This window comes from Aythya fuligula, chromosome 11 (assembly GCF_009819795.1).
Source record: "Aythya fuligula isolate bAytFul2 chromosome 11, bAytFul2.pri, whole genome shotgun sequence".
Classification (NCBI taxonomy): domain Eukaryota; kingdom Metazoa; phylum Chordata; class Aves; order Anseriformes; family Anatidae; genus Aythya; species Aythya fuligula.
Window position 1 is genome coordinate 18,784,164 of NC_045569.1, and position 12,295 is coordinate 18,796,458.

A 12,295-nucleotide genomic window follows, 5' to 3' on the forward strand; every position below is an offset into this window, starting at 1 on the left:
CCCCCCCCGCAGACACATCCCACCCCGGGGACCTGTCCCCAAAAACGATGCCCCCTCCTCCACACCACACATCCCCCTTCCCACACCCCAGATCCCACCCCACACCCCCCTTCCCACCCTAGGACCCCCCCTTCCCCATCCCCACGACCCCCCATACACCCCCACACCCCTTTTTTCCCCCTCTCCCCCCAGCTCCGCCACCGGGCGCTGCCTCCCCGCGGACCGGGGCCGTGCCGGGCGGGGCCGTGCCGGGTTAGGGGGGGGGGATCCCCGCCTCCTTGGGGCCGCGCTCGCAGCTCCGGAAACCGGCGCTGCTGCTGCTGCTGCTGCTGCTCGCCAAGAAGTTGGTGCAGAGGACACAGCCCGGCTTGGCCCGGCTTAGCCCGGCCCGGCTCGGCTCGGCTCGGCTCGGCTCGGCATGCCCGGCCACCCGGAGCCGCGCTGCGCAGCGGGACGCAGCCGGCAGCGGAGCCCCTGAGGAGCACCCCCGGTCCGTGCTAGCCATGGAGCAAGTGAGTAAAGGCCCTGCCGAGCCGTGCCGAGCCGTGCCGAGCCGTGCTGAGCTGTTCCCAGCCGTGCCGAGCCGTTCCCAGCCGGGACAGGGCTGGATGGGATGGGATGGGACGGGTTGGGTTGGGAGCCCCTCGGTGCCTCCGCCGGCTGCCAAGCGTATGGGGCAGCCCCCGGCCACGCTGGTCTTTAAATTTTTTGGCTTAATTATGATGATGATTATTGCTTTCTGTAATTCTTCCTGGCTTTTTTTTTTTTTTTTCAGCCGGCGCCCCCGCTTCCAACTTTCCTCCCCTGTCGCGCTCGGGGCGGACAAGCGGCGGCAGAGCCGGGCGTGCCGGAGCCCGCAGCCTTCGCAGGGTCTGTCCTCTCCTCCTCCTCTTCTTCCTCCTGCTTTTTCTCCTCCTCCTCCTCCTCCTGCTCCTCCCGTGTCCCTGCCGGCCGTGCTCCCCCCTAGACACGCGTGGGGTTTCACGCCCGGGCGGTCCCAGCCCCACGACCCCCCCCCATAAATTGCTGCCGGTGCACAAAGGCTCGGCGTGCGTGGAGCTGGGAGCCGCTGCCTGCCTCCCGTCCCCTTATTTCAGCTCCCAAAAATGCGGCGAGAATGAAATCTCCTCCCCAAATGGGCAGCGGGGAGGCTGCAGAGCGACCCGACTTGGTCGGGACCGAAAGTTGTCATTATCCGCTGGCATCCGTGAAATTAATCCACGGCACAAAAACAGCATCCAGCTGGCACCCAGCCCGAGGGGCAGGAGCGAGGAGGCTTTTTGGGGGCTGCTCGGCGAAGGAATCCTCCGGGGAGCCCTTTGGGGACGGGGCCCCAGCTGCAGCTTGCCGAGGCTCACGTGGATCCCAGCGGGTTGTGCCCGGGGAGATGGTTCATCCCCGCAGGCCGGGGAGAAGTGGAAGTGCCACCAGCCCTGTCGGAAGGGAAGGTGGAAGGGCAGAAAAAGATTTGAGGTCTGGGAAGGCGTCTGGAGATGCATTCGTCTTGTGTAGATAGCATGGGATGAGCTGGCTGCTCTTGCTTTGAACGGGGCGACTGGGACAGCGACCCACTTCTGGGCAGTGTGTGTGACCTGTAAAAACACCGCCACGACGGGGCTGCTGGGCTTTTGTTGTTGTTCGAAGCCATGAAAAGTGTGTGGTTTTGTGGGCCCTTAAAGTGCTGGGGGAGGGAGGGAGAAAGAATCGCCTAATTGTTAAATAAAAAGCCATCCTGTGCCCCTGCGGGATGCTGAGCTCTGCTAAGCTGTAAAACTGAAGTGTAAGCCGGGCTGTAAGAGCCAAACTCGTGCTGCACTTCTGGTGCCCATGATAAAAATTGCAAAAACAACTTGTATGGAGTGGCTTTGGGACCCGTGCCTTTGGCCTCGGCCAGTGACAGGACAACTCAGTTCTTCCCTCGTTTATGCTGGCTCACTTGGCTGATGTCAGTGGGTTTATTCTCGTGGATTTACACCAGCGTCGGGCATGAATCCAGCCCCAGAACATCCTGGAAAGGATATCTTAGCATTTCTTGCCTCCAGCAGAAGGAATCCCCGCAGAAAGCTGAATTGACAACAGCAAATCGTCTCTTTGTGCCGCGCTCCAATTTTAGTCATGGAATCGCAGGCAGCGGGTGCGGAGTGGACACAAAGTCCTGCTCTGATGGTGCCCTTCCCTGGCAAACCTCCCCTGGTGCATAGCACTGTCCTCATAGCCTTAAGGACTCAGGACCAGAGGGCCACACAGGCAGCTCGGGCTCAGGAGACTGCTGCACGATCCCATCCCAGCTCATCCTTCCTCTTTTAGCAGGCTGCCAAGGGCTCTCGCAGGCAGGAGGCTCCGGGTCTGGGTGGCAGAGGCAGGCTGTGTCTCCTTCTCCTGCAGAGAGCCTTGGCACTGGGAGCCTCTTGACGGGGACAAGTTGGGGTCTGGCAGCCTGGGGCAGGTGGGGACTCAGAGATCCTCCCTGTGGATGCTCCACGAGGACCTCCACCGCCAGGAGGATCTGTGGGGTTTGGAGAGCAACCCAAGCATGGGTTCTTCCCCATGTGGATCTTAGCAGTGCTCTGGGAACCTACAGCGAGCAAGCAGGCAGGCAGCGCTGGCTCCCAGCACAGGCAGGGCCCGTTTAGCCCAGGAGCAGAAGCCCTGAGATGGTACTGAGAAGATCGACTGGCCCCAAAATGTCAGAGAGCTGGTGTAGGTGATGGGAGCAGGCGGGTTGCGGGATCACCTCGGCTGTAGCCTTGCAGCTTGGCCTTTCCCAGGAGTGCTGGCATGAAAATAAACTCCAGCAAAACTGGCTACCGGGGCAGGTTGCTTTTTCAAAAGTAGCTGTGCCGTGCTGCGACCTGACAGCGAGCACTTTTATCGTAAAACCACAGAAAACGGTAGTTTTCACTCTGTAGAGAGCAGAGGCCACAGGCAGACTTATTTGGCGTGTGTTTTCTTTCAGATAGCCCTTCTGCCATCTGCAGAGGGAGGGGGGAAGAATGGTTAAAATGAATCTGCCCAGCAAAAGGAGCCTACAAAAAAAAAATCAAGAAGTAAAAACATTTGGGAGTAATGGCGAGCCGGGCAGCTCTTGGTCTGGAGTCACTACTCGTGCGGGTACAGCCATGCAAAGCTGTGAGGAGTGAGGGTGAAGTCCAGGCCAATTGTCTAAAAATGACTTCAAAGGGTGCTCAATCAGGAGACCAACAGGTCTATATTTGTGCAGCGATTGATGTTTACTGAAATAGCAGATCACAACTGAATACAACTTCCTGGCAACCTAAAAAGTCAACTTAAAAAAAACCGCAGTACCCCTCATTTCCCGGAAAACTTTTTTATGCTCTATCATCCTGTATTGGGGCGCCGCTCGGTACAGTTGAAACAACTTCTGCAGAGTGTGCCAAGAACGTTATACCCCTTTCTGGGGGGTTTACTTTTACAGGAGGCCATTTGATTTGGTTTCTTGTGCCTGGTCTGCACCTACCTGGAAACGGGAAGCCTCTCCCCGACCTCACTGGAGGTTGGAAGCAGTGCCCGTGCGCAGGGAATTGAATCTGTTTTTCCTCTCGTTGTGGGTGCAAGATCTGTCTTTAGAGGAACAGCTCACCCAAATGCAATCCAAGGGTGTGTTCGCTGGGAGTCTGGTGCATGAAAACAGATTTGTTAGCAAGGGTTTCCTCTGAGTTTTTGGAACTCGTCCGTACTCACTCGCTCTATCCCTACTCCCTTCTGGCCATGGGAGTGTCCAGCTCTGACTCCTTCCGATGCACATGGGATTTCCTCATGTTAAGAAACACGATGGCTACAGCCACACTGGTTTGGTTTGTTTGGTTTGTTTTCTTTTTCCTAGGAGAAAAGGTTTCATTCAGCAGCTAGCCAGGACCATTTGGGGATGCTCGGTCTCCTGCCTCTGTCAAACATCCTTACTCAGAGGAAATGCATCGCGTTTTTGCAGTGGGATTATTGTCATCACAGGCAACAGCAGTGCCGTGTCCCAGGAGGAAAGCCAAATTTTGGGCTAACAGCGTGGCTCCTGGAAGGGTGCTGGAGGATTTGGGGTTGGCCTCCTTGTCAGGGTCACGAGTTTGGCGAGGTGTTTTCGTAAGCGGCTGTGGCTCAGCTGAAGGCAGCGAGCAGTGCTCCTCTGCTTGCTCCTGGGGAAGAGCCTCACGGCAGCAACCCCGCCAGAGCCCATGTGCCGGGCCAGAAGCATCTCAGTGCAGGTGTGATGCAGTCCTGGCCCTCCAGGGCAAAGCTGTGTTGGTCACGGGAGCCTTGCAGTGCCATTGCAGCCAGTGGCAAGCGGAGAGCAAAGCAGTTGCGCGTGTTGGGACAGGTCACAGTGACTCCGTGCGAGCAGGGCAGCTCTGAGAGCAAAGCGAGACCTAGAGGAGCTTGCAGAAGTGACTGTGGGCAAAACAGGAGTGTTGCTACTAAAGGAGCACTTGGTGCACCAGCCGGTGGGGAGAACCTTCCCCGAAAGGGGAGCAAAGAGCCACAGGGAGCAAAGGAGCAGGGGGGACTCACCGCCACCCCAGCAGCATCTTCAGGAGTGGCCAAGGTCCGTGCTGTCCACTCACTAACTCTGTCCCAAAGGTTTGGCTGTCAGGGGGGAGCTGGCTGAGCTTTCCTCTTCCTTGCAGAAGTTTTCTCTGGAAGTTTTCTCCCAGGCTTTGTTCCGTGCGATCTGGTGGGGAGGGAGCACACGTGGAGGGTGCTGGGGTCTGCTCTGGGCAGGCTTTCTGAAGACCGTCGTCAGATGGATGGAAAGTGCTTTTTAACGTGATTCCTTTTCCCTTCTGCTTTTCTCGGTGCCCTTGCAGGATACAAAGGAGGAGGTCTCAGAGAAACCAAAGTCAGCTCCAAACGCAGAGAAATTCGGCTGGATTAAGAAAAGCAGTGGGGGACTCCTGGGACTGTGGAAGGATCGTTACGTCCAGCTACGGAAAACACAGCTTGTGGTCTTTGAGGATGAGGTATGGTCACAGCTAACTCCCTTGAATAAAGGCCCTCAGTGACACACATTCCTGCATTTTTCACTCTTCCCTCCAGCCCATTCCTTTCAAAAGGACTTCTCCAGATATCTTTGGGAAGGTTAAATGCTGTGAAGAAGAGACAGCTGCTGCGTTTTGGAGTATATTATATATCATAAATATTTCAGCCAGTAAATATTTTGACAGTGCTATTGTCAAAAAAAAAAAAATATGGGGGCAGGACATCCTGTGACAAGGCAAACAGAGTACAACTTTGGGCGGAAGCAGGATATGTGCTAGTAGTTTTTGGCATTTAAAGGCTAAAACTGCATTGTAGCGGACAGGCTGCCCACCTGCTGCTAGAGGGGCTGACAGGCGGCCCCGCAGCTGCTTGGCACCCCTCAAGGAGCTGGAGCTGCTCCTAGCCAGACTTTTCAGGGTTTCATTTAGGCACTGCTGAGCGCAGGGCAAGATCCTGAGCGCTTGCCTTCCTCCTTAAAAGGGGACACAGTTTGGGTTTGGCTCATCTCTTCCTGTTAGCTGAGCAAGCCAGCGCTGAGGGAAGGACCCCTGGGAGCCTTATCCTGAACTTCCCTAGATAAATTGCGTGCCGTAAGTTCACGGCCTCATTTAGAGCTGTTTCTAATCAAATAAGAAAGAAGAGCCAAGCCAAATCCGCCCTGCATCTTCATGCGAGAGGAATGAAAAGTTCAGGGCCAGTCCTGCTGGGCTGCAGTGGGACTGCTCGTACAGGTGGAGAATTCCTGAGCCTGCCCCTCTGCTGCTGGGCTGAAAGGGGCTCTGTGAGAGCTGAGCTTGCCACAGTAGGTCACATAAACTGCAGCCCAGAGAGATTTGAGACAGGGGCAGCTCAGTCCAAGCCCTGCTGGTGCATGGTGGCTTGAAGCAGCCTCTGGGCTGAGGTTTTTGCATGCATGTGTCAGGAGAAGTGTCAGGGATTCTCAGGGCACAGCCGCACGAGGACTGTGCGCCTGCGCGGCGTCTGACACAAGGGGTCCGGGTCAGTCGTGGGCATCAGGAGGATAGAAAATAAAAGCACGTCAAGTTTCTGTGCAGCGTGTCAAGGGAACAAGAATGGGGAAATGTTTCAGCAGTTGCACTGCTGTGGTGGTTTCAGGAACAGCGGGACTGACAAATGAGTTTGGTTCTCTTTTTGAAAAAAAAAAAAAAAAACGTAGCATTGCCTAATATAGAAGATTTGTTATGAGCAGTTTAGGTTAAATGGCATTACCTCCTCCTGTACGCTGAACCCTCCTGCTCTTTCCAAATCCCGAGGCTTTCTGGAGGCGTTCGTTCTTAGTTTTGAAATGTCATGATGAGTGCAAGAATACCAAAATGAGAAGTCAGCGTCAGGTGATGAGCAGCTTGGAAGACAGGCAAAGCAGAGGGGATTTCGAGACCTGCAGCTCTTACCCAGGGCGACACAGCCTGGTCCTGCAAACTATCATCCCTCTGCAGATTGCATCCAAGTCCCCCAGACACCTGTTGACTCCAGCTGAAGGAACAAATGGATTTGAGTCCATAAACATGACATAGGTTTTTTTTAGAGGGCACGACTTAAAAACCAAGATATATGGAGGTTCTTATTACCACAGGGGAAAAGGAAGCTTTTAAAGTAAGATTAATTTTCACAGACATTCAGAAGAAGGAAAAATCCCGATCATTTAAAGGGTTATTTTATTATCTCAACGAGGAAAATGGCATTTGTAACAACCAGACATAATGTTTTCTGGTAGCCTGTGGACTGTGGTAACATCCTGTAATAAATTGCATCTGTGAGCTACAGTAGCTACAAGGCCCCATTATTGTAAATAAGGGATCATGTTAATATCTATAGGCTATTAAACAGGCTTACAGTGAAGTCAAATATCTTAGGAGAGGAAATTGCTACAAAATTATCTGATAGCTCAATAGGAGAGCGTGTGTTTGTGCAGACTTACTACAGGGAAACTGAAGGAAATGGCAATTTTCTGTACTCAGGAGGGGTCCCGTTAGCACAGCATCGTGGCAGTTTGTGTTTATTACTGTATTTATCTTCCAGTAACGTGAGTCAGGGCAGCGTTGCTGTCTCTGTCTCACAATTGGGGAACTAAGTTTCTGAGATGAGAAGTGACTTGCCCAATGTCAAAGGAGAGCCTGTGGTGCAGCGTGCTCCTGTGGCTTTTATTTCCGGATCTCGATCTGCATTTTTTTTTGCTTTTAGGAAGAAACTTTTTAAAATGGGATCGTTCAGTGCTTGCTGGGCGGGAGGTTTAACAGCCCTAGAAAAAGAAAAGAGATAGAGCATTGGGCAGCAGAAATACACAGTTATTTCTGTATGCATCCTAAGTTAGACTGAAGTAGGTTAAATGGGAGGGAGATCAGCTTCTGTGTGCGAGGCCAGGTTTAGAGCCTGCGTATTGAAACTGCTCTAAGCCCATCAGATTTCCAGGAAATGAGCTAGTGACTTGGACACACTGTCCCGTTATCAGCCCCTGGTGTGCTGGAGCCCTTCGTGCAGAGGTGTTCGCACTGCCTTCAGCAGTTGTTTCACATGCAGGCACACTTGTTTATGCAATTGCACGAGCTGGCAGCTGCCCTTGTCTCTGAAGTTTGGGTGTGCAGAGTAACAGCGGAGCAGAAGGCCAACAAAAGATCCTGGCAATAACATTTTAAGTACAGCCTGAGCGTAACACAAACACTGTATTTTAGCATCATCAATAGAAATCTCCTGGAATGTACTTCTGACCCGCCTGGGAAACCTGTTCCCCATATTGCATCTGCTCATCAGCCTTTTGGTCTGTTTTAACACGGAGCAACCTCCCGAAGGCAAACTGCAGTCGGCTATTGTGTTACTGGGAGCAGATGGCGGGTGAAAGTCGCCGCACCTCGCCGCGCTGCAGGTTTCAGCGGGCTGATGCAATATCAAGTGTGATGTATTTCTTCTTAGCTGCTCCGGCTCCAGCTCCAGCACCCTACAGCTGCACCCTCACGTCAGCTAAGACTCGGTTAAGAGGGACACACGTCCAACATTGCATAGCCCAATGTCAGGAGAGGTGCCCCGATGCTAATCCGTGCAGCTCTGCGGTGTTTGGATACTGGGGACATTACTGAGAAGTCTCAGTGACAGGCATGTTGGGCACAAACCCACACAGATCCAGCAGGCAGGTTATTTTATAATGGTGTTTCTTGTCTCGCTGTCTCTGCATGTTCTTGCTGGAATAAAAATTAAGCCCACAGAGCTACAGAGGGCATACGAAGAACGGGCGATCCTATGCAAGGAGGCTAAACAAATCAATGCCATCACTCCATGGATTAAAGAGAGTGAGTCTTTTGGATTAGAAGTTGGATTTTTTTTGGTTAAAAGTTTCAATTATTTTTTTTTGAAGAGTAGCATATAACAGGGCAGAAGTCATCTTGGCAAAGCATCTTCTAGAGGCTGGAGGATCCACCTGGCATTTGGCTTCCTGTGTGGCCTCAGTGGCTCAGTTAAAACCTGCATTTCTCCGCTGGTGAAGTGACAGCAATGTGTACCCAAACGTGATTTACTAACACGCTTTGAGACCCTCAGCTGGAGAAGAGGATTATTGTTTCAAGGGGTTTAGAGATGTACAGTGAATGGAGGGTCACAGACCATTAACGTGCATCAGCGATGAGGTCCTGGCAATGTTACTTTCAGATAAATGAAAATTTCAGTGCACCTTTTCCCCTTTTTATCACCTCTTCATTCAGGAAACTGTAGGTTTGCCAAATGTGATTCTTTTGTTAAGCACATGCATTAATATATATAGACATTCAGTAATTTTCTTCCTAAGGGCCAAGCAAGTGAAACACAGACACATACATGTTGAAGTAGCAGCGCCTGCTCTATGAATAGCTGATGGAATTGTTTTTCTGCATTAAATCGTGAGTGTAGGGGTTTCTGTACCAGGATTTTAACGTGTCTTATTGATTGTCCCTTACAGCGAGTGCAAAAGCAATTTAAAAAACACGCACTAAAATCTGTAGAGGGAAGGAGGCCTGAAGGGAATTCCCTGTTCCCTGGTCACATCTCTGTGGCTATGTGAGAGGTGGCAGATCGGCAGCAGATGCAGCGCCGTGGGGCAGCCTGCTGAGCAAGGATGCAGGCAGCTAAATTCAGCCTTTGTGTCTCAGCACGGTGGAACAGAGTTGCTTTAACTTCCTTGGGATGCTAGAGACGAAATGCAGCGGGAACTTGGCTAAGAAGTGTTTGAGACCAGTCCGTAGGGGCAGGGTTGCTAAAAGCAACCTTGTCCCTGCCCGATGCTGAGCATCCTCTGGGTCGCAGGGGGTTGGAGGGACCTGGAGACCTGTGGCAGGGTCAGGCCCTTGGTCTTTATCTGAGCTGTGCAGAGCAGACATAAAGGATCTCTTTGTGACCAGGTAGGCACACAGAGGGGCTGGCCACTCGCCAAGGGTAAAACGGAGACAAAAGGCCCCATTCTGGCACTGCCTGAGCTCACAAACTTTTTCCCTTGCCTCATGCATGGAGTTTTCATATTTCTCTGGCTGCTTTCTCCCCTGCCTTCCCAGAGGAGGATAACTTACTTGAGGAGTTCCAGGGTCTGCGATGAAGGAGCTACACCTTGCAAAGTCAAGGCAGTGCCCCCATGAGGCAGGGCCCTGCGTGTCCCCACCCTCCATGCCTTTATTCCCTGGCCGGGCCATAATCCCAAAGCCTCCCCAGGGAGGAGAGGGGCGGCTGAAAGTCAAGACTATGACACAGCAAAGCCACAGCTCCTCAAACCTTGCTGAGTCCTTGTCCCCTAGCTCTGCCACAGCCCGTGGCTGTCCTTAAAATGTGGAGGACGGCTGGCGCGGGATGTGAGGGCAGTTTCCTGCCCAAGAGGCAGGAAGGATGGCGTGGACGAGGAAGGTGACGCAGAGCCAGAGGGCTCTGCTGGGGGCAGAGCCGCCCTCCAAGGATGGGCAGGTTTGCCAGGAGGCTTTGTGCTGCTCTCTTGTCAGTGCCCGGCCAAGCCACGTCCATCCTGAGCCCAGCAAACCTTGGCGGAGGAGCTGGCGACCGCAGCAGTCGTGTGGCAGCGCTGTGATGTGGGTGGCCATCCACCAAAGGGCAGGATGAGATCACCCGTCCCCTAACACGTGTATCCCTGACCTCACCCTCCTCTATCATTTGTTGGCTGCCGAGGGGTTGTTATTTCCATCCCTGTCCTTTTGCTGTGACATTGCAAAACAAGGCAGCAGGAGCCTTGTGCCTTCAAAGGGCTCAGTAGCGTCAGCAGGATTTTATCTGCGAGGTTTTAGGTTTGGGCAGGATCCGTCTCCTCCTCCTAATGTACCTTTCGCCAGTTCTCTGGTCACATTCACCTACTCAGTGTTAAGCGAAATAAACAGTAATGTCATTAAAATAATAACCCGAAATGAGATCCAGACATCCCTCGGTGGCTCAGAACTTGCTGTGCCTACTCACACTCGCTCTGCTGGGCCCCCATCTCCAGACAGGAGGGTTAAAAAAACCGAGCGCAGCCCCAGCTCTGCGCAGTGACTTAAATGTCAAGTGGTAAGCGAAGGAAATTCCCCGCAGCCCACTTCCCTCTGAACTCTCCATTCCCTGCCTCCAGCCACGCAGTAACTTCCTGGCTACGACAACATTTCCTCACCCCACACCCCCTCGCTGCTACAGGAATTGCTAAATACAAACCCGCCGGGGTGCGAGCCGCTGCCCTGGGAGCGGCCTCAGAGCTGGGGATGGTCCTGGCTGGAGGTTTTCATTTAGGGTGGTAATAGGGAGGTTCACGAGGGGTGCTGACGGCAGCGCTTTAGCGGCAAGAACTGCTCCGCGATGCTCACTGCTTATTTGTGTAATAAAAGGGAGTTTTGGGGCTGTTGGTGGCTGAGACATGGAGAATATCGTATGATGTGCCCGGCGTTACGCTGCCGTTCCTATTAGGGCTGCTGCTCTGCGGCTGAGCTGAGCCACGCACCACGAGTGGAATTTGAGTTATGTTCGGGGGTGAAAGGAGCCAAGTTCGTGGCCTGCAGTCGTCGGTGGAGATATAGCAGAGGGGAATATTCCCCAGCGAGACGCTGGCCCCGACAGCTGTGCTGGCTGTACAGGGCTCTATTTCCAGTCCTCAGCGTTTTGACAGCTCAGGGCATGGCCGTGAGAGGAGTGTGTCCCTGTCGCGTGTGGCTGCCACTGACCTTGTCCTGCGATGCCTGTGCCACCTTCTGCCCTGTGGAGAAGCAGAATAACATCGCCTTCATTCATTGCAGGGGGGAGGTGATTTAGCCAGGCCGAGCAGGAGTTTGGGGGTGCTCTGAGATCGTGCCAGGAAGCTTTATAAAAGTGCAGTGTGTTATTCATTGGACAGGGCAGCAAAAAGCCGTGCAGCAGGACTGACAGGGCATTCACAGCCTGGGGCAGAGCCCTTCCCACCTTGCCTCTGGCTGCAGATCCTTGGATGAGGCCACCAGCGATGGCAGAGCCTGGTGTTCCTGTCCACAGTGTGTTATTTGCTCAGCCGCTGTGGACCACTAGCCACAAATCAGCCTGTAGCTTAGAGACCTGGGTGTTTTCTTGGTGGGATACCAGCCTGATTTATGGGGGCTTGCTGTCTGCATGCAGATTTATTTTTAAGGCAGAAGAGCTTTTAGACAGATGCAACGGGAAGACATGCAGAGGTTGGTGGTATGTGACTGATTTCAGTGCTTCCTATTCATGATAATTTTTATTTCCCCCTCTGCAGGATGAACAGAAATGCATAGAAACAGTGGAACTGGAGAGTTACGACAAGTGCCAGGAAGTGCGTGCACTACTCAAAAAGAAAAACCGTTTCATTTTAATCCGCTCCCCGGGTAAGAAGGTAGGATTGCCTTTCTCATCACCCTCAATTCTGCTAATTCCAAAATGAATCCCCAGGCAGCTGTGCCCAGAGCAGACGAAAGGCTCTGAGATAGCTCTTTGGCAGCTGGGAGAAATGACCTGTGGCTGAGAATGCAATATGCAAAGAGGAACACTATTGTCCTGTAGACTTTCTTACCGTGTTGCTGAATCAGTCTTCCTGCTACTCAATTTACAAGAACATTTTCCTCTTGATATTTTTTGTCCTTATCACTTTCTTTCTTGCAATACTCCCTGAGCAGTGGAGAATGTCCCACGTGCTCTGGGCTCTGTTGTTCCCCACGTGCTCTGGGTGAGGAAGTGTCCCTGTCCCAGCTGTATGTGCTGCAGCTTTGCTGAAGTTCCAGTGAAATCAGTGATCCTGCCCCATGTCCTGAGACAGTTCCTGAACTCGGAGATATGCTCATGTGAGCAACTCCAGTGCAACGTTGCTTGCAGC

At 52.9% G+C, this 12,295-nt stretch overlaps 1 protein-coding gene across 1 annotated transcript in view; it reads left to right on the plus strand.

Moving 5' to 3' along the window:
• The first annotated feature begins 356 nt into the window (after nt 1-356).
• Nucleotides 357-12,295, plus strand: part of PLEKHO2 (pleckstrin homology domain containing O2) — a 28,047-nt gene continuing 16,108 nt past the window's right edge. The window contains exons 1-3 of the mRNA XM_032195158.1: nt 357-512; nt 4,818-4,970; nt 11,702-11,818. Coding sequence (XP_032051049.1) covers nt 504-512; nt 4,818-4,970; nt 11,702-11,818 — 279 coding nt within the window. The 5' untranslated portion in view covers nt 357-503. The remainder of the gene's footprint in view (nt 513-4,817; nt 4,971-11,701; nt 11,819-12,295) is intronic.